General features: G+C 31.3%; 3 protein-coding genes across 6 annotated transcripts in view; 2 read left to right on the forward strand and 1 right to left on the reverse strand.

Annotated features, from left to right (window-relative positions):
- Positions 1 to 207: 207 nt before the first annotated feature.
- LOC116771870 ((2R)-3-sulfolactate dehydrogenase (NADP(+))-like) lies at positions 208 to 9,339 on the reverse strand. 4 transcript variants are annotated; one of them, XM_061528261.1, is made up of 9 exons: positions 8,295 to 9,339; positions 2,557 to 2,709; positions 2,050 to 2,238; positions 1,736 to 1,851; positions 1,484 to 1,582; positions 1,309 to 1,395; positions 1,013 to 1,121; positions 617 to 774; positions 208 to 412 (listed from the first exon to the last, which is right to left on the reverse strand). In XM_061528261.1, the coding sequence occupies exons 2-9, from the start codon at positions 2,705 to 2,707 to the stop codon at positions 248 to 250; spliced, it is 1,074 nt and encodes a 357-aa protein (XP_061384245.1). In that variant the 5' UTR covers positions 2,708 to 2,709; positions 8,295 to 9,339; the 3' UTR covers positions 208 to 247. The 4 variants fall into 4 exon arrangements, with proteins under 4 accessions (XP_061384245.1, XP_061384244.1, XP_032519752.2 ...); XM_061528260.1 differs by lacking the exon at positions 8,295 to 9,339 and adding an exon at positions 7,273 to 7,309; XM_032663861.2 differs by lacking the exon at positions 8,295 to 9,339 and adding an exon at positions 5,973 to 6,309.
- A 385-nt stretch (positions 9,340 to 9,724) lies between these two features.
- LOC116772070 (uncharacterized oxidoreductase YjmC-like) lies at positions 9,725 to 15,095 on the forward strand. Its single transcript, XM_032664104.2, has 9 exons — positions 9,725 to 9,877; positions 10,526 to 10,708; positions 11,033 to 11,221; positions 11,697 to 11,812; positions 12,004 to 12,102; positions 12,567 to 12,653; positions 13,113 to 13,221; positions 13,774 to 13,934; positions 14,360 to 15,095. The coding sequence occupies exons 2-9, from the start codon at positions 10,558 to 10,560 to the stop codon at positions 14,519 to 14,521; spliced, it is 1,074 nt and encodes a 357-aa protein (XP_032519995.2). The 5' UTR covers positions 9,725 to 9,877; positions 10,526 to 10,557; the 3' UTR covers positions 14,522 to 15,095.
- A 735-nt stretch (positions 15,096 to 15,830) lies between these two features.
- LOC116771694 (probable beta-hexosaminidase fdl) overlaps positions 15,831 to 18,944 on the forward strand; it is a 48,867-nt gene continuing 45,753 nt past the window's right edge. Inside the window, exons 1-2 of the mRNA XM_061528343.1 lie at positions 15,831 to 15,861; positions 16,332 to 16,466. The gene's annotated coding sequence lies outside the window, so the exon portion shown is untranslated. The remainder of the gene's footprint in view (positions 15,862 to 16,331; positions 16,467 to 18,944) is intronic.

Consider the following 18,944-nt stretch of genomic DNA (forward strand, 5'->3'; position numbering starts at 1 on the left):
TTTATATACTTTGTCATTGAATAGAAATGACAAAAAATGTTCTCACCCAATTTTCTCTAAAAGATGTACCCTTTGTACCTAACAAACATTAAAATGTTGACAAAAAAATATCTTTGTTAATTATGCAAGACAAATCTAATTATATATTTTTCTATAACAGATACTGAAATTAATAGGATTTATTGACAAAAAAAAAAGAATATAGAATTTTTGAGACAAATTTAAAATTTAATTGTTTTATTGACATTTAACTGTTAAGAATTTCCATCGCTCGTATTCCCATTCTTTCGGCAACTATTCCGTACGAGTCTATCTGCTGCTGTGGGTACACAATGGTGCCTCTTTCATATGTTGTACTTGCGTTTATTTTTTCCTTGTCTCCCGGTGCTAGAACTGGTGATGCGGGATCCATCTGCGGCATGAAAATTTCGACATAAAAAAACTCTGCCACCGTTTTAATTTTCACTACAAAATTAAAAAAAAATAATAAAATAATCTTGATAGTAAGTAACTATAATTCTACATAAGAATATTTATCTTCGGGATAAGATACCAGTTACTTAATGGCTTCGGTTTCTACTTTGTGACAACTAATCGTTTCTTCTTTATAACTCACGGGTTCCATCTCCCTCCAGTGGTTCAAACAATGACCAAGTCGGTCGCCAAAACCGGGGGCGAAGCACGAGGGGTCGAGCGCCACGAAGCATTGACCGAGATTGGGAGACTTCGTCTGAGTGTGGGTCCACGGAGGGACGTTGTATGCGGCGTTGGATCCTGCAGATTTTATTGTCAATAATTTAAATCAGATTTTATTTTTCTACGATATTTTTATGAATAATTGGGATAAGTAAAATATTAAGATTCAAACTTGCGACTTACAGAATATCGCGGAATCGTTTAAAAGGCTTAAACATTTTATTCTGGTTTTATTCTTTAAAATATAAATGGAGCACCGTAAAATTTATTATAAATTAAAAAACGTCATTTGTTTAATAATAACATTATTATTTACCAGACAGTCCGCTGCATAGAACCTCGACCATTGCACTCAGCGCATATCCCTTATAACCGCTGGTTGCCTCAAAACCTCCGAGAGGCAACAAACGACCTGTGTCGAAGGCCTGTACGAAATTAAAACATTTTTAAATGACAATGACAATTAATTAGAATGACAACATATACGTTGAAAATGAAATTAATATAATAATTAATTATCATACAATAAAAAAAATTGAATTTAGAATGAATTCTCAAAACAAAGTATATATATTTACAATATTAAAAAAAAAAAAAATCTTAAAAATGTACCTCTTGCGGATCCGTTGTTGTTTTACCGTCAGCACCTAAAGCCCAACCTTCTGGAATCGGATCTCCTTTACGAATTTGCATTTCTATCTGTTTAAAGAAACTTATTTTAACATTGAAGTACCGTAAGTATTATCTATACATTTGGATACTTGGACAATATATATTTGATAAATACCTTTCCCATAGCGGCAGTGGTGCTAGCCATGTCCACGACGAGAGAATCACCTCCTGACGCAGGCGCCGCGAATGCTATTGGATTAGTGCCTAATGCACCCTGCACAGAAAAAAGCCATTAAAAATGGCATTGATGAAAATCTTTGCCTTCTTGTCTGTTATGTTGTTATAAATTTTTTAATTAATTTTGTTAAAATAATTTTCTTATAATAAGTCAAGTAATGTTATTTTCTACGATTTGTTTGATGGATACCTTTTTTGCTCTCGTTGGTACCATGACGGGAGATGAATTTGTAAATGACATTCCGATAAGACCTTCCTTCTCAGCTCTTAGCGCCCAATAGCCCGCCATGCCATAGTGATTACAGTCTTAAATTTTTAAGAACATGTCATGTAATAATTAAAAATCATTTACCTCTAATACATTTAATATTTACTTTGTTAAGCAACTTCCAAGCAACTATTTATCTACGTATCAACTTACATAGTAACATTTTTGGTTGGAAGTAAATTTTTAATGTATTATGAAGAACTTCAATTCGATTGTTTTTTGTAAACCATACTCACTTTTGACCGCTACTATTCCTACACCACACTCCTTAGATTTCTTGATGGCGAGGCTCATACAGAAGTTGCCAACAGTGGCCCCGAGTGCTCTACATCCATCGACCCAGGCTGTTGAAGCTGTCTCCTTGAGTATTACCTGCTTGGCGTTCGCATCACAAACACCCGACTTCATATCGTTTAGGTAGAGCTCTGGAATTAATTTATTGAGGTTTGTCAAGAAACTACTTTGGAATATTCTCTAAAACTTTCGTGATATTGAGTACATGAGAGTGTCATTTGAAATGAATGAAATTTAGTATGTCGTAGCAAAAAACATAATCATATAGTATAGGAAAGTATCAGTGGACTAAACATATGAACATAGGTACCTATTGCCATAAAAAAAATTAAACTATTCGGATGTGTCCATTACCTTAAAGCAGTAGTATTTTTGAGGGATTTTATGAAGGAAAAAATGTTTTATAAATAAAATAGTAATTTAAGGGAGTGCCTTTATACAATTCTTACCTAGTCTGTTCATTCCATGGCTATAGTGTCCGACGATATCAGCATGCAGGAGTAGTTCTGAATGAGCCTCGGCTTCTTTGAGAGGGGCTCCTGCAGCCCGCAAAGCTTCAACCATAAATCTCTTCGCTTCTTCTATTTTAACTTCCGGCATGACTGAAAAAAATAATAATGGGATTATTCCAAACATGCTGTTTAAATTCACTGTCACTTATTGATATAAGTAGTATAACAGAAATAACGATAAATTATTAAAAAAAAAATAGAATTACTTTTAAATCTATATATATTTTAGTTAGATTAATCAATACAACAACTCTTAGAGATCTATCCTTGTAAACTGAATGTGAAAAGTATTTGCTACTTTTATATAAAGAGGTTTCTTGTCTGTCAAATTAGGTAATTATTTAGATTTATTTGGTTTTGTTCATCGATCTAGGAGGTTACACATTTTTTGTTTATCACCAAGTTACTTAGAACTCATTATTGATACAATTATTTACGCACACGAGTAGAGTAAACGGAAACATTTAAAATCCACATAAAGTTATCAGAGATTTTTAATTACATAATTTAGTTTCAAATATAAAAATTAATCGGTTACAATAGAATTAAAAAAATTATAACTGCTATAACCAACGTCATCAACGATTAATTACAGGGTAGCCGACTTACAGGGATGCTAGGGAAGTTGTTTTATTAAATCCTTATAATCCGTCACGGACTGTTCGAAGGAAAAAGGGAAGCAAAAAATAGCATAAGAACCTAATCAAAGGCAGTAAAGACTTCTTATTAAACTTTTAAATTGCCTTCCTTCCTTCTTTAATTGCATTTAACAATTCTCAGTTCTGTTACTTACTTTGTAATATTTTCACACTAACATTTAATTACTATAAACGAATTTATTCACTGTTATAACTGTAACTGGCATCTCTCAGGTCGTTGTGTGACAAAAACTGATTAAATTAATTGTTTATACATTGAAGATAACTTGATAACGAATACGTAACATATAAAAGTATAGGTCGAAATTATACGAGCTCGTAGCTCTACTATACAAATACGTAAGTTAAAGTAATGAATATTATGACAATATTATAATACGTAATGAGATCTAAGACGGTCGCGAGTTTTATTCATTTAAATGAGACTAATATATTGCGAATATACTACGCGAAATTTTATTATTTTAAAACTACATAATCCCGACGTTTCGATTACTTTTCAGCAACCATGATAAAAATTCGCGTAGTATATCCGAAATATATTAGTTTCATTTAAATTATAATATATACATATATTTTTTGTATATTATTTTCATAACAAATAATCCTTTTTTTCTTACTAAATAGCGTCACATTTCTAGATAACATTTTAACCAATGTACATCGTATTGATAAGAAATATATATAATAATTTAAGATCACTTACTGTCCATCCAAAACATTTAAAATTATTAAAACAAATGTATTATAATGAATAATATTTTCACAGCACAGAAGATTTTATTTGAAATTTAAACTGAGTCGTGAAGCGGATATTTTTTTGTTTGATTTGATTCACTATGACGAATACAATATTGATTGCAATTTTTTTTGTGGTTGACTTGCAAGTTAATTGTATTTAAAATATTTATTAAAATAAATATGTATTTACTAAAATGTGTTTTAACGAGATAATGTTCATGTTATTGTTAATTTATTCTATTCTTACTATTGTAAATATAGATAACATAGGCAAATATCTTTTATTCATATTATCTATACATAATATAAAATTAAGTACCCCGCCGCTTCTGTCTGTCTGTCTGTTCAAAATAAACAGAAAAACTACTGCACAAATTCTCAAGCGGTTTTCACCACTCGATAGCGTGTTTCTCGAGAAAGGTTTTAATATATTATTTGTTTAGGTTTTGTATTGATTTGTGTGTCATTAACGATATTTGTCGAAGATGTCGAGAAAAAATTAGACGTCTGTCAGCTTTCAACGAAGGCACTGCCAAAACCCTTTGAGAAATAACAAAACAATATATGGTGCATTTGTGTATTTTATATAGATCTACTGAAAAGTCCGCGATGGCATATGTCTATCTCTTAAGGATAACATACTATATCCATTTTACAACTTTTAAAAATTGGGATTCCTAAAGCGTTTATTGCAAAAGCTATTTATATAAATACAGTACAAATTCTTATTAATTTAAGTCGGGCGTACCATTTGAAAGTTATCATAATATAAGTTTAATAATTCTCGAAATTAAATAGGATATTTTATATTTCTCGTAAAGAGCTCGTGCTAAGCAGGGGCTGGTACCTAGTTAACTTATAAATCATACATTGTCAAGCAACAATGTACGGGTCGATATTTTTAAATTTTAAACTACCGTCGTCATAAATTGTCAATTTAATATTATATTAAGCACTTAATCGACGATGACGTTTGTGACTGCGACCAAGAGATTATCCGAAGATCACAGATGTCCAAAATTTTGGTAAAGAGGCTCGAGACTATTTGGTGAAACATGGTCATCATCACTATACATAAATCATGCTAATACAGACGCTCGTCTTCTGAATCTTTTTATACGCCCCGAAAACCTGGACGCTGAAGACTCGGACTCGTCGCAGGATAGGAGCCTTCGAAATGTGGTGGTAGCGAAGAATGCTTCGAATATCATGGACGAAACGCCGCAACAATGAGTCTATCCTCAACTTGTTTAAAATCAGCATGAAACTAGCCTCCATCTATACACAACGGACTCTCACTTACTTCAGGCATGTGGCCAGAAGTGGATGAAACAGTGTAGGGAAAGTAATATTCACTGGCCGCATGGAGGGGAAGAGGAGAGAATCGCGTATGCCAATGCGATGGACCGATGCATTTGAGGAGGTACCCGGGGAAGAAAATGCAGGCCAATATCCCCCTGGCTCAGAATAGCCAATATCCATCTGGCTCAGAATAGCCAATATCCACCTGAATAGAGTTCCTTAGAATAACTCCTAGAGAGCCATGGTGGCAAGGACAACCCGCCATGATCAAGTCCCTCATCCGTGAGGACACGACTATAGAGAGAGAATCACGAGTTAAAACTACCTTATAACATTTTGAACACACTCACACTCACACGCACACACAGACAGGGACGTCAAACTCACATCTATCTTTCTATAATTCTTTTTGCCCGGCGCGAGAAGAATTAATATCTTGCAACTTATACATATATCATAAAACTTCAGATTTGTTTTTGTTCAATCTAAATCTTTAAAGATGTGTCAATTTGAAAAAATTGTTGTCAAGGTAAATCCAAAATTAAATTCGGATACTGAAAAACTGTAAACTTTACTCCACACTTTTTAACGAAAAATTATATAATGAATAAAGTTTTTTATAATATAAATTACTTAAGTATAAGGACTTACCACAGACAAGCTCGTACTCTGATTCCTAAAATGTATTGTTACGTTTAAGGTCATGATTTAATCATATGTATTAAAATTAAAACTACCTTTTAAGTTGTAACATGTTTTGCAACAAAACTCCATGAATAATGATCTGAACATGGTCTAAAAATCTTGTAGAATTCTATTTAAACGTAAGTAAAGTACATATACCCCTTCAAGCATTACTATATACTTTGAAATTCCTTCTTAGTGCAGTAATTTTTTTAGAATAAAGCCAGACAGTCCTTTACTAACTTATCGCCTATTGAAAGAGGTCCCTAATTGTCTAGTGTCTTTGTCTGTCTTTATGTAAATTATAAATAAGGTTTATTGTTCAGGTTTTTCCTAGTAAATATTTAACTTTTTTCATGACACGTATTATATTTAAGCAAATTAAGCGCCTATTTTTCTTTTCATAGCAATTTTTATTTCCTCAACCGCTATCGTACTTATTAAATGTGGACCACTTAAATTTGGATAATATGATGTAATGTAACGAATCGGTTCATGACTATAATAACTATAATAGCTACTTACAAAACAAGTGAAATACTTTTTACATGTCATATATGTTCTACTTATTAATCTAACCCGCAGGAAAGAAATCTTGATTACTACATCCGAAAGACTAATCGCTTCACGTATGAATTTTAGAACCCTATAGTGAAGACGCGAGTATTGTCCGCTACGCAGGAGTACCCTATATCCAACCCGCAAATGCTTAGCATTTCCAAGTTTTATTAGGTCTAGACAACCTATATTTAGATTTTTGGCAATACATGTTACAAATTATCTGTAAATATCCGCTTCGCTTGGTCATTTTCAATTTTACAGTTATTTGTGAATGTTACATTTTTAGGATGCTTTAAGTCTCTGAAACTATACAGCATATTTTTGACCAATTAGAATGCTGATTTGTATTTCAAAGCTATTTACACTATTCTAGGTCATTCTATAATATTCTGAATTCAATCTTATTAAACCAGAACCCAACGTTTATTTTATAATTTCCCGTATCAGTCTAGAACTTCCCAGAACTTTCCAAAAACTTATGGATCATTCTAGTTTTTTCTAAAACATTCTTTAATCTTTATCGATCAGATTATTATCAGGTTTACATATTAAAACTATCTAGACGATTTCAGAAATTTGCTGAACAATCCAGACTCAGTCTTGCATTATCAGTTAACGTGTTTCAACCTCCATATCCTCTACACTCTTATAACCATCGACTTCCAACCACCATAGTGCACTTTGTACCTATTGTCACTTCACTTACAATCACTATTCATCTTTGACGTCCAGTTCTGGCTGTAAACTCAAATATAGCCTATACCCCCCCCCCCCTCCCATTATGTTTATACAGATAAATTCGTGCAGCCCTTCTCCTTATACACGAAGTATCAATAGCAATAACCTGGCATTTGTCTGCATTAATTTTAAGCGATATTGGCTGTCATGTCATATTTACTTGCTCCAATTACAGAGAAATGATCATTAGGACTTAAATGATGTACTTGTGGCACATATAATTATTAAATTAGGAATTTTAAATTAGGTATAACATATATCAAGCCACTAAGACTACCAGAGACTCGTATGTATACTATGATAAAAGTACGCAGAAAATATAGAAAACAGTAGTGAAACTGGAAATTAAAAGTAACTTGTTGATTATCATTTGTTTTCCTAAATTTTGCATATCTTATTTGATCTTCAAATTTCAAGTTATTTGTTAACGTAACGTCGTTATGCTATGTTTTTGAAACGATTTTCGTTTTTGCTGTAAGCTTGGAATTTTTCGGAGATCTTTGGTTAGTAGTTGAGTTTATCACAAGGCCATTACATGATATATTTTAAGAGGTCTATCTGGAGCAGGATTGTTAAATTTTAGGGTAAATTAACTTTGACCGACATTATGAGCCCGCGCACACAGAGAGCGGTCAGAATTCTGCGTTCTAGTGACCGTTGACCGTCCAAGAGTTCCAGCGCACATAAGCTGCGTTCAAATTCTCGCGTTTTATTTTTGGGTGTTTGCACATGCAAGATGTCACAAAAAAACATGTGGAGTTCAGCAGCTTCTAAAAAGAAAAGGAAGTATTGGGTGCACCGTACACCTAATTAACACAACGCGAGAAGAACAAGGCGAATTCAGTAATATTAGACTGACATCAATGATTGTAATATAATAATAATAATTTATTATATTAATATATAATTCTTATATGGAAATATAATTATTATTAACAAGTGATTATAGTCTATATTACTTAAATCGTGTAATAAACTCCTTTCCCTAACCAATTCAATCAACTTTTCCGTGTTTGCAAATTTAGACATCGCGGCGTTCCAGGCGTTCCCTGTCTTGGCGGGAAAAGAACTCTTGGAAAGCGACGTTCTGCTTTGACCGCCGCGGTCAGACTGCCCTATGTGTGCGTTGTTGTTATAGACTCGGTATATTCTAATTAACGCTGAACCCAGACCTCGGAACTCCTGACGTTCTCTGTGTGCGTGGGCTTTAAAACGTTAACAAACTTAAATATTAAATTCAAAACGACAACAAAACTATAATAACGCAATATTTAAAAGGTCATTGACAAAGAATCTTAAAAACCATTTTTATTGTCCACTAAATAGTAAAGTTAGCCACCCAACTGCATCATTCCTCGGCTGGTCAGCGGAAGACTTTGATAGAAGGCAAATGCTCGCTCCTTTTGAAGTCCTGTATGATATCCAAGCAAACAGCCATAGCTTCACGTTCTCAGTGGTTTCAGTCCATTGAGGGAAAAGATCATGTTAGAAGAACTCCTCCGATTCGATTATAATAAAAACAATTTTGTTTATTCATTTACACGCTAGATCGCTATGTAATAACTAAAACCTATGTATAATTACGCATTATTGTGTTTAGGAACACTTTTAGTGCTGAACGCAAGTCTCAACTCTACTACTATTTTCAAAATTAAGGATCTATAAACCTGGTTGGGTAACACCATAGGCTAGAACGAAGTTGTCACCACAGACAGCTTAGAAATCAATTGCGATTTACCTGCCGTCGTGATCGTTGAAGTTTTCTGTGTGTAAATTGACGGAAATAACAAAACCTAGAATCGATTTCGATGTTACTCAATTGTGGTCACCCATAAATACAAGTAAATCCCCTGAGATATACATGTGCACTGAGATTCAGCATGTCTTCAAATCGTCAGTAACTTGACAGCAATTATCCTTCCTGACATAATATAGACATATCCAAACTCCAGTCATAGAATTGTTCTAAATACTTTAATCACTACATTTAACTTAATATTGATGAATAAAGAAGAATTATGTTGGACCATTTCCCTAGACCTGGACTCTCTTTCGTTCGAGGACCGTGTTCATCAAGGGGCGACCTATAGCCAAGCTTGTCATTAGGTCTCTCTGAATAGCAAGCTAATTATACACAATTTGGAATATTATTATCTTAAATTATAATTGACAAGCAATGCATATTTGCCTTATCATAAACCAGAAAGATAATTAATTATATTCAAGGACAGTTTATCACTGTATAATATATGAACAGTGTACATGTACAAGGCATTAAGGTCGACGGTTCAAATTCCAATCAGTACTTAGCCTACTGTTATCAGAATTGCATAAACAAATATTTGGTATGTTTATACATAACAAACATAGTCCATCGTGACGGCTGACAACTTGTTCTGTCATTTGTACTAGTGTAATAGGCGCCAGCCGGCAAGCCGCAAGAAATGCGTGTTACGTCATTCATTTCACAAACCACTATTTCCATTAGTCGGTTCAGTACAGCTCCGTGGGGGAGACGCTCTTAACTCATAATAGATTGTTAATGTTTGTTTTCACTTCACACAATTCATTTGGTAAGCATAAAAGTGTTATTTCATATTGTTGTTAAAGTGCTTGTACTCAATATTGACAGAATTGCGGAAAACTGTTGCGTTAGACGTCATGGCAGATATTATTTTTGAGACGTTTAAAACTTTAGGTCGTTCAACTTTCTTGACACTGCACCTGTTTGATAAAAGACGTAATATTATTGAGTGTAACTACATAAAGATTATGCACAAAATCAATTAGTTAAAGCAAAAACCCTTTATTATTATTATACGTTTATATTTAGGTATAAATAGCGTTTGACCCTGAACTATACAAGAGGCAATTTATATACAAATAAACACACTAACATTAGAAAATTTAAATTTTGATCTCTCGTCACATTTGTTTCTTGTAACAAATACAAAATTAAAATGTTTATGTTGTTTCAATTGAGTAATAAAAATAATACAGTTATATAAATTTAATTATATATTTATAAAACTTTTTAATTATTTATAAAAAAAGTAGGAGATCTTACTAATGAAAAGATTATGTATAATTATATATCTTCTAATGCTACATTAAGACGTCGCGTGGCCTCCACAAGATAGTCTTCTTGAAGTTTGAAAGAAATATTTAGAATAGATAAGTCATTGTTTTACCAGTATATTAAGGAGTTAAAAACTTTTTAGGATAAGGAACTTTTTCAATACAATAAATCACAATGGGTAAAGTCGCTACTTCAGAGGCGCTTCGTTTTATGACTGATTGCTTAAAAGCCGCGGGAGCTCGTGCTTATCCTGCACACCAACAAGCAGAATTATTACTGGAAGCCGATCGACTTGGACATCCGAGCCACGGACTTAACAGATTAGGTTCGTAATCGTACATATTGAAATCATTAAATATTAAATAGCAACACAAGCACTGTGTAGTCATAAGATAAGATTTTAAATATAGAAATTAATAGGTAGGTTCAAACACTTTCAATTTTACAATCATATTATATATCTTATATTTTATTGTAATTGAAATATCGATAGTCAAGTAACATTATAAATATATTATATATACATCTTGAAATATCATATAAAATAATGGTTAAATATTACCCAAGACTCATTAGGGAAAACATTACGACTCAGGCATAATCGTTTAAATAGGCAATCGGTTTTATTCTCAAAACTATTATTTTTCAGAATATTACGTCAATGATATCTTAGGCGGTGGCTGTCAACCCAACAATCAGCCAAAGATCTTAAAGCAGAGCCCGTCGACGGCGTGGGTTGATGCCCAAAATGTTCTGGGGGCCACAGTCAGTCATTTTGCAATGGACATCGCTATTGAGAAAGCAAAACAGACAGGCGTCGGATGGGTAACTGTTAAAGGTAGATAATGATGTATGTGAGTAAATTAATGACGAAAATAATCAAGATTAATTTTTCTTTTAAAAACTGTTTTATTCACAATAATGATCTGCTTACTATAATAAATACAGTCATTCGGTGTATAAATTCATGTTTTGAACTAGGTGTAGTAGTTATTACAGTCATTGAATTATATCGATTTTCATTTATTTTTATCAAAACATTATCAGCTAATGGGTACGATCGGTCACGAGCGATTTGCGTTTGCTTATGTAACAGGTGCATTTAACCTTATCCTTAATTCGCGTCACACTGTAATGCGACATGCGATACATAGTCAAAATTTTTTAAGAATTCCTACAAATAGATGTACCGTATCTATAAATTATGATTCATATGTTATATTTTAAGAAGAGTAATGAAAAACTATGGGCATAACTATTTCGGAGATCAGTTTTCATATAATAATAACGTTTCACATGTGTTATTTCAATAGCATCAAATCATAATGGCATGGCGGGTTTCTGGGCAAAAAAGGCTGCAGATCAGGGCTTAATTGGCATGGCATTCACAAATACATCCCCGCTACTAGCACCAACGCGAAGCAAAAAGGTACCCATTAACAATCCATTTTTTCTTTTAATCTTAATGGTAATTATAGCATATAGTATGAGGTCATTGGAATTTCTGCTGCATTTTCGTACATATTTCTTTCCATATAAATTACTTGTCTTTTGATCTTGATGACGAAATGTTTAATATATTTTATTGCTAGGAAATAATAATGTTTTATACTGTTTCAGTCTGCTCTCGGTACTAACCCGTTGTCTGTTGTGGCGCCCGGAGCTGATGGAGAGACCTTTTACCTGGACATGGCCACCACAGCTGTTGCCGTGGGAAAGGTTGTATTTTTTATATTCAGTGTTTTATTTTTTTATTTATCTGTATTCGTGAGCGCATTACCAAAAAGTACTCGTTGTATTTCAATTATATTTTATTCATATTTTTTCTTAGAAACTTGGCCATTATAAAAAAGAAAATGTGTGAAAGCTTAAAGGAATAAAGATTTTTCTAAACACTACAAGTTCAGTAATGTGTGTTTACATTGAAATATAAAGAATTTGTTAATAAACAAAACAACCAAGTTGAAGTTACGGGTTTGATTGGTAATGAGTCTTCACCCTCGGACAACTCATCTTTTTATTTCATTAATTTCTCAATAAAACAATGATCATCTATCATTATTTTATAAATGTGTAAATATAAAATACTTTTTATTTATATTTCCAAATTATTAAAATTGTTGTCAGACGTTAAACAGTTTCAAAAAGTTTCCATATAGCATTAAAAATTTAATTTTTCTCAGATAGAAATGAAAAGGCGGAAAGGTGAGACGTTGCCAAATGGTTGGGCTCAGGGTCCTGACGGCAAAGAAACACAAGACGCTGAACTTGTAAGTGTCTTTGTATTAGTATTTTACGAAACAACTTTTCTTTTAGCACGTTTGTTGATAAATACAATTTGTTACATTCTACATGCCGTTTTAAAAACCATTTTATGTAACATTGTATAATAACAATTTCATCGCACTCTTTGAACATGGGATTTTTCAATTGCTGTTGTTAAATACTTCACATGTAGAGTGAGTTAACTTGTGCTGAGTAAGTTGAGTATAGTTAACTTGTGCTGAGTATACTCGTTACATACAAAAATCACCATGGAAGTTGATCAAAACATTAATTGAATGTTCGCAATGCTCAAATAAACAAAATAAACTAAATGACAAATTTTAAACATAAAAAAATTAAATGGGCGGATTGAGAACAATGAATGAATGATGTGCAATAGAAAAAATTAAAATATATATCAATGCTAGCAATTACGACTAAAAATAACGTACATTTATTTTTAGGCTTTCAACACGGGATGTTTGTTCCCGCTAGGTGGTAGGGAAGAAACCTCAGGATACAAAGGCTACGGTTTGGCCGCCATGGTAGAACTCTTCTGCGGTATCTCGTCAGGTGCGTTTGAAACTATCGATTATATAATTACTTAAAAGTGATGTTTTAATATCGTTTTACTATCAGACTCTAAGAATAAATAGATGTTTCAATGTTTTTGACTTTACGATATAATTTTTATTTTGTCCGGAAAATACTTTGTGGCTAAAAAGTTTTTAGAACGAAAATTATTTTTCATTTGTAGATGATTAATTTCATCATTCATACTAAACCGTTCCAGAACAACATTTATTTTTGACCTAAACGTATTTATTTACCTACTGATTACATGAGTTATATAAGTATAAGTATAAATGAATATTGTACAATGTTTATATTATTTACAACCAACAAACCTGTATTTTGATTCACCAAAATTACTGATAAAATTCCCACTATTAGATAGCGATTATGGATAAGGTTATATATTTAAAACATGAAAATCAAAGTATAATATTATGTTATATATATAAGTATCAAGTTACACGTCATGGCCCCTTTTGCAAGAGTCAAAGCTAGCGAATGCACACATTGTGTAATGTGTGTAATTAGGTTGAGCCCTTCTTGTCCCAGGTTCAAACTACGGGCACCACATCCGCTCGTGGTCCCACAGCGGCGAGGGCGGATCATCCAACATTGGACACTGCTTCGTTGCAGTCAACTTCGAGAACTTCGCGCCTGGCTTTAAAGACAGGCTTGCGGATTGTATGACGCATTGGAGGAATTTGGATCCGGTAATTACATTAAATCATTGCATTTCCCTAATGTTTACTAACTTAACTATTTCGCGTACAGAGTTTTTGTAAGTAAACTTCAATTATAAAAATTCATTAAAATATAATCAAAGTCAAGATCTTTTAGTTTGGAAGTAATATTTTGGAATGTTTAGAATTGCCGTTATATCATTTATTGGGTACTAAGTTTAGTTAGTTTCTCTAAACTTGAGTATTGAATTCATACTTATATATTCCAACAAGTACTGATGATGGAGGAAGGCGTGCTGTAAAAGCCTTTCAAATTAGTTCTCTTCCTTTACGTTATATCATTAATCTCAATAACCTTGGCATTGTTTGTATTGAACACTGTTTGGTTCCAAATGGCATAACAACTGTTTTTGATAGAAGTTAGTTTTATATTATTTTATGATGCTCGTTTTTAGGCGGATGAAAAGCTGCCAGTGTTAGCGCCCGGGGACAAAGAGAAGGAAGCAGCACAACTGACTGATGCGAGCGGCACGGTCTCCTACGTCGAGCAGCAGATAAAGTCTAGCTCCGCTCTGGCTGAACGATTAAAAGTTACTCCCATGGAGTTATGCCGTTAAAGAAGAAATGGACTTTTGGTGTCGTGATATAAAATTTAATATATTTTTAAAGAAAACCACTAATATAAATGTTATTTAGCTATAGTGCTATGATTTATGATATGTCTACGTTGATACTAAAAAAAAGTGAGCCGTGGGATAAATAAGGTAAAGAATTATTCAATAAATGATATTTTTTAAATTTGAAAGCTTTGACGTTTTCTATAAAATATCCGCTTTTTCGCTCAAGATAAATGAATCATGGAACTATTGTTTTGTTATTGAAATTTATTGAACTTCAAACTTGATAACACTAAGAAACTTGAAATTTAATAGCATTTGATTAACCTAAAAGGCTTTACCTTTACTGTAAACTGTTATACAAATTTTATTATAAATTAAGGACATTATCGTTTTCTGTTTGTATCAACTCAAAATTTACTTAAACCATTTTAATGTATCACAAACATATTGCTTGACAATCACAGTTAATTAATGTTAGTATAAAAAATATCTCTTACTTTATTATACGAGTTATTAAGTCGTCTTTCAGCAGATTATGTACTAGTGACCTAATAAAAATATAAAATGTTAAGGAATTTTATTTTTTGATAAACATGAATTTCGTAAATATCACCATCCCTTCCCCCTTTCTCAATTAGTGTCATGAAATATATGTCTTTGAAAAAACGTTCGTCGGTCATTAATGTACCTTAAAAATAAATTAATTCGTCGCACACAGTAAGCGAAATAAAATAAGTTAATTTATCAATTTCAACTATACCAAATTAAAATCTCTTTCGTAATTATACTTTTGTAATTCGCTTTACATACGCGTTGAGGATAATTAATAATACATGAGTTCTATTACAAACATCATCATTTAGATGTGCTTATAAAGCATATTAAAATAGATTCATTGTCATGTTCGTAACGGCTAATAAGCGCGAATACAGTTTACTGATTCATATGAATACGGAAGATAAAATCTATTATATGTACATTTTACAGTTATAATTTCCCTTGTAAACATTACAATAAAAAATCATAAAATTTCAAACAGACTGAATATTATTAATAATGAACAATCAATTATTTTTTTTAGTATCCAATTAAGCGTTTTACTCAAACAAATCTCTATTTATGGACTTAAGAAGAAATATGAGTCACAGATTCGGCTTACGATAATGTTTTAATAAATCTCAAAATGTGCGTCCAAAAATTATATAAACATATTTAGTAACGTACGCGTAACTTCATGGTCATCAAAATCATACATAATATGATATAATAGAAAAAATCACCACATCATGTCAGTTTACAGTTGGCAGTGTAGCTGTATTACCGCTACTGTGTGCTACGTGCGTTAATCGATAACGACTTGTTTAATTAATACAAAACTATATACCGTTTTTAATAATTGTATATTTATAAAACTTTTTAAAAACAACTTGTGGCCCAAATAAATATGATCTGTGCAATGTGAATGACATTGAATTCAGCGATTTTGTTATCTGTTCGAAGAATCTTAATTTTTGACAAAAGTTAAATATTATCAAAGCATTCGACTTTTAAACTTTGAAGAGTATTTAAATATAATTGAAGTGATTTTAATTGTTTAAAATATTTCAATTAGAATGTAAAGTCGACTTTCTCTTTTTAAAATATTAATGAGGTTAGCTCGCTGTCAGAATTTGGCAATTCGATGTTTTGATATGCGATCTTTAACTTATTTGTGTCATACTACGTATAGTTAAAATCTTAAATAAAACTTATACATTCATATGTTTTTAAACTGAACGTTAGGTAGAAGTGAAGTTTTATATTCTAGTGTTCCAGTTTTACAGTAGCTGTGAAATAATATACGTTATTGCGATAAAATAAGTGAATTCTACACCGATTTGTTATTTTATCTCAAGCAATTGCGTGTAATAATAACACTGTGAAAGACAACAAGGAAATACAGGTAAGTGAAAGCATTGTGGTGAATTTAATTTTTTTTTTCTACTACCATACCTTGCTATTTCAGCTTACCTTGTAACAAAAATGGAAAATACATAATTTTATATATATAATATATATATATACATATATATATATTTCCAGTCTCCTTTATATTTATATTCCTATCTTAAGAAATTCACAAAATATTCCATGACGGTAATAACTTCCATTTGATATGAATTTACTGATAAAATTTTAACTGTAAGTATTTATCATATTTATCAGCCGCTAATGTTTCATAAAAAGTTTCTTTAATATATTTTTTAAACTGAATATAATTTATTTTTTTACATAGACTTTTTGTTGTAGTTTATATGAAATAGGTTTTATATCTACATTAAATAAGTTAACTAAATATGATGATTGCTTTTCGATACCTCAACAATATTTGATCTAATATTTGTAAAATATGTAATATTAAACATTTGAAAATTATGTAGATTATATTGAGACCATAATGAGATCTCAAAAAAATATTTTTTTATATATAAATATTCAGAGATATTATATATATGTTACTAAGAGTGTTTTGTAATTTTTACATCAAAGTGTTTTTCAAAATCTATGTCTAGAAAAATTTTAATCAATGAATGTACATATCTCAAATACATCGTTTGCTTTTAGTGTATTAAGCAAACAAAATAAAATATATGTATGCAAAAGTTTTGAATGCTATCGTAAGCCGCATAGTGCGTAAACTACTTAAAAATGTTTAACAGATATTAAAATGGTTGTATAGCAACTTATACAATGTTACGTATCAAATTTAACTTTCATTATCAAAATAAAAGAAAAGAAAAGTTCTGAAATTTATTTATCCCTTTTTATATTTGAGTCATATTAATTTTAGTATAGATAAAACATCTTAATAGTATAGTAGGTTAGTTCTATACAATACAACCACTTTTAAGTTTTAATGGAAAACTTTTCTGTTATAGTGACTTATATAATTCTGTACAATATTTGGGCACTTCAAGTAGTTACGGCATATTTATAACTTGAAAAAATGTTACTTATGTGTTTAATGATGATTCTTATTCCTGTATTTGTTGTTATAACTCATCAAACAAGGCTTGTTCTGTCATGACATTTGTGTTTGTAAATACAAGTTACGGCAAAAATTTCTTTATCATTATATTAAGTACCAAATTACTTTCCATTAATGGATAATGTAATATGGTGTTAATAATAATTTTAGGAAAGAATTGAGTAATAAATAATTTAATGTTATAAATTTTATGAATTTTGTTATAAATTGTGTTGGTGGCGAAGTTGTTTTACAAATTGTAGTACTTAACAAATATCATTATCATTTACCACATTTTTAGTGCTAACATTCGAAAAAAAAAAATCAAAAAATTTTATATCAGACAGCCAACAGAATTATTCAAAAAAAAAATTGGAACAATACAAAATGTCTATGATAAACAAATCTAAAATCAGTTATGACTTACGTAATCTATGAATTAGATGAATAGAATCAAATGTAAACATTGTGAGAATAATAAAGATATTTAAATCTATTGAACTTGACTCTGAGTGTAAAATGTTATCATACACTAGTCATGTATTTTATGTTTGCGTCGCCGATAAGAAAGAAAATATAAAACAATTTATCCGTCAATCATCTTTTATAATCTGTGCCATTCACATCGCCACGGTTTGATTTAACGACTGCATTAAATGGATTTCAATTTTATGACTCTTAATGCTAATTTCCATAAAAGATTAAACACTAATATTTCTAGTAATTATTGTTAATAGCGTATTGTTAATTTTAATACCGTGGAAGTTAGGTTTTTTAAATTTAATATTGTATAGGCTATAGTCGCATTATAAGGCGGAATCGGGTCAGGGCCATCTGATAACTCCTTTGTTGACAAAATCATCTTAATAGCACCGCCTCAATTAAAATCTAATTTAGGGTTAGAATTTTTTTTATTTACGCACAAGACATTAAAATGTTGAAGTTTATTTATTTAAATTCTAGTTATATTTTTCCCAAAATGGCAACATTCTTATAATGGTCTTTCAACAACCGTCTTCCAGATTTTGAATATTACTTCAACGATTTTTTTTGTTAATTTTTGTCAATACAATTTAATGTTTTTAAGGTACAGCCTCAAAATATTGTGTAAACTAATTTTAAGAGAATTCAATCGAAGTACTAAAATATAGTTTCGTTTGAAACTGCTTGGTGTACCGCGTGATATTAGTTGCGTGCTTACGACATTTTCTATTGCAAAATCATATTACGTAAGTGATCTGATTCATATGTATATTCAATATGAAGTGTCTATGGACTGTCAGACAATACAGTTTTTGAAGTACGGAGCTGCACCGCACGCACTCTATTGTAATTTGTTAATTTTCATTCAAATTGATCGTAGCTAGTTATAGTAACTACCTAGTTTCTTCCAACGCTAACATGTTTCTTCAC

The sequence above is a fragment of the Danaus plexippus genome, assembly GCF_018135715.1.
Source record: "Danaus plexippus chromosome 16 unlocalized genomic scaffold, MEX_DaPlex mxdp_31, whole genome shotgun sequence".
Taxonomy (NCBI): Eukaryota; Metazoa; Arthropoda; class Insecta; order Lepidoptera; family Nymphalidae; genus Danaus; species Danaus plexippus.

Bases quoted from the DNA above. Each gene is read 5' to 3' on its own strand.
- LOC116771870 (XM_061528260.1), bottom strand. The intron at 1,396-1,483 runs GTATTTATCAAA...TTCTTTAAACAG, and splicing joins CCACTGCCGCTATGGGAAAG to ATAGAAATGCAAATTCGTAA. The intron at 1,122-1,308 runs GTACATTTTTAA...AATTTCGTACAG, and splicing joins CAACAACGGATCCGCAAGAG to GCCTTCGACACAGGTCGTTT.
- LOC116772070 (XM_032664104.2), top strand. From the start codon at position 10,558: ATGGGTAAAGTCGCTACTTCAGAGGCGCTTCGTTTTATGACTGATTGC. The intron at 10,709-11,032 runs GTTCGTAATCGT...ATTATTTTTCAG, and splicing joins CCACGGACTTAACAGATTAG to AATATTACGTCAATGATATC. The intron at 12,103-12,566 runs GTTGTATTTTTT...AATTTTTCTCAG, and splicing joins CAGCTGTTGCCGTGGGAAAG to ATAGAAATGAAAAGGCGGAA.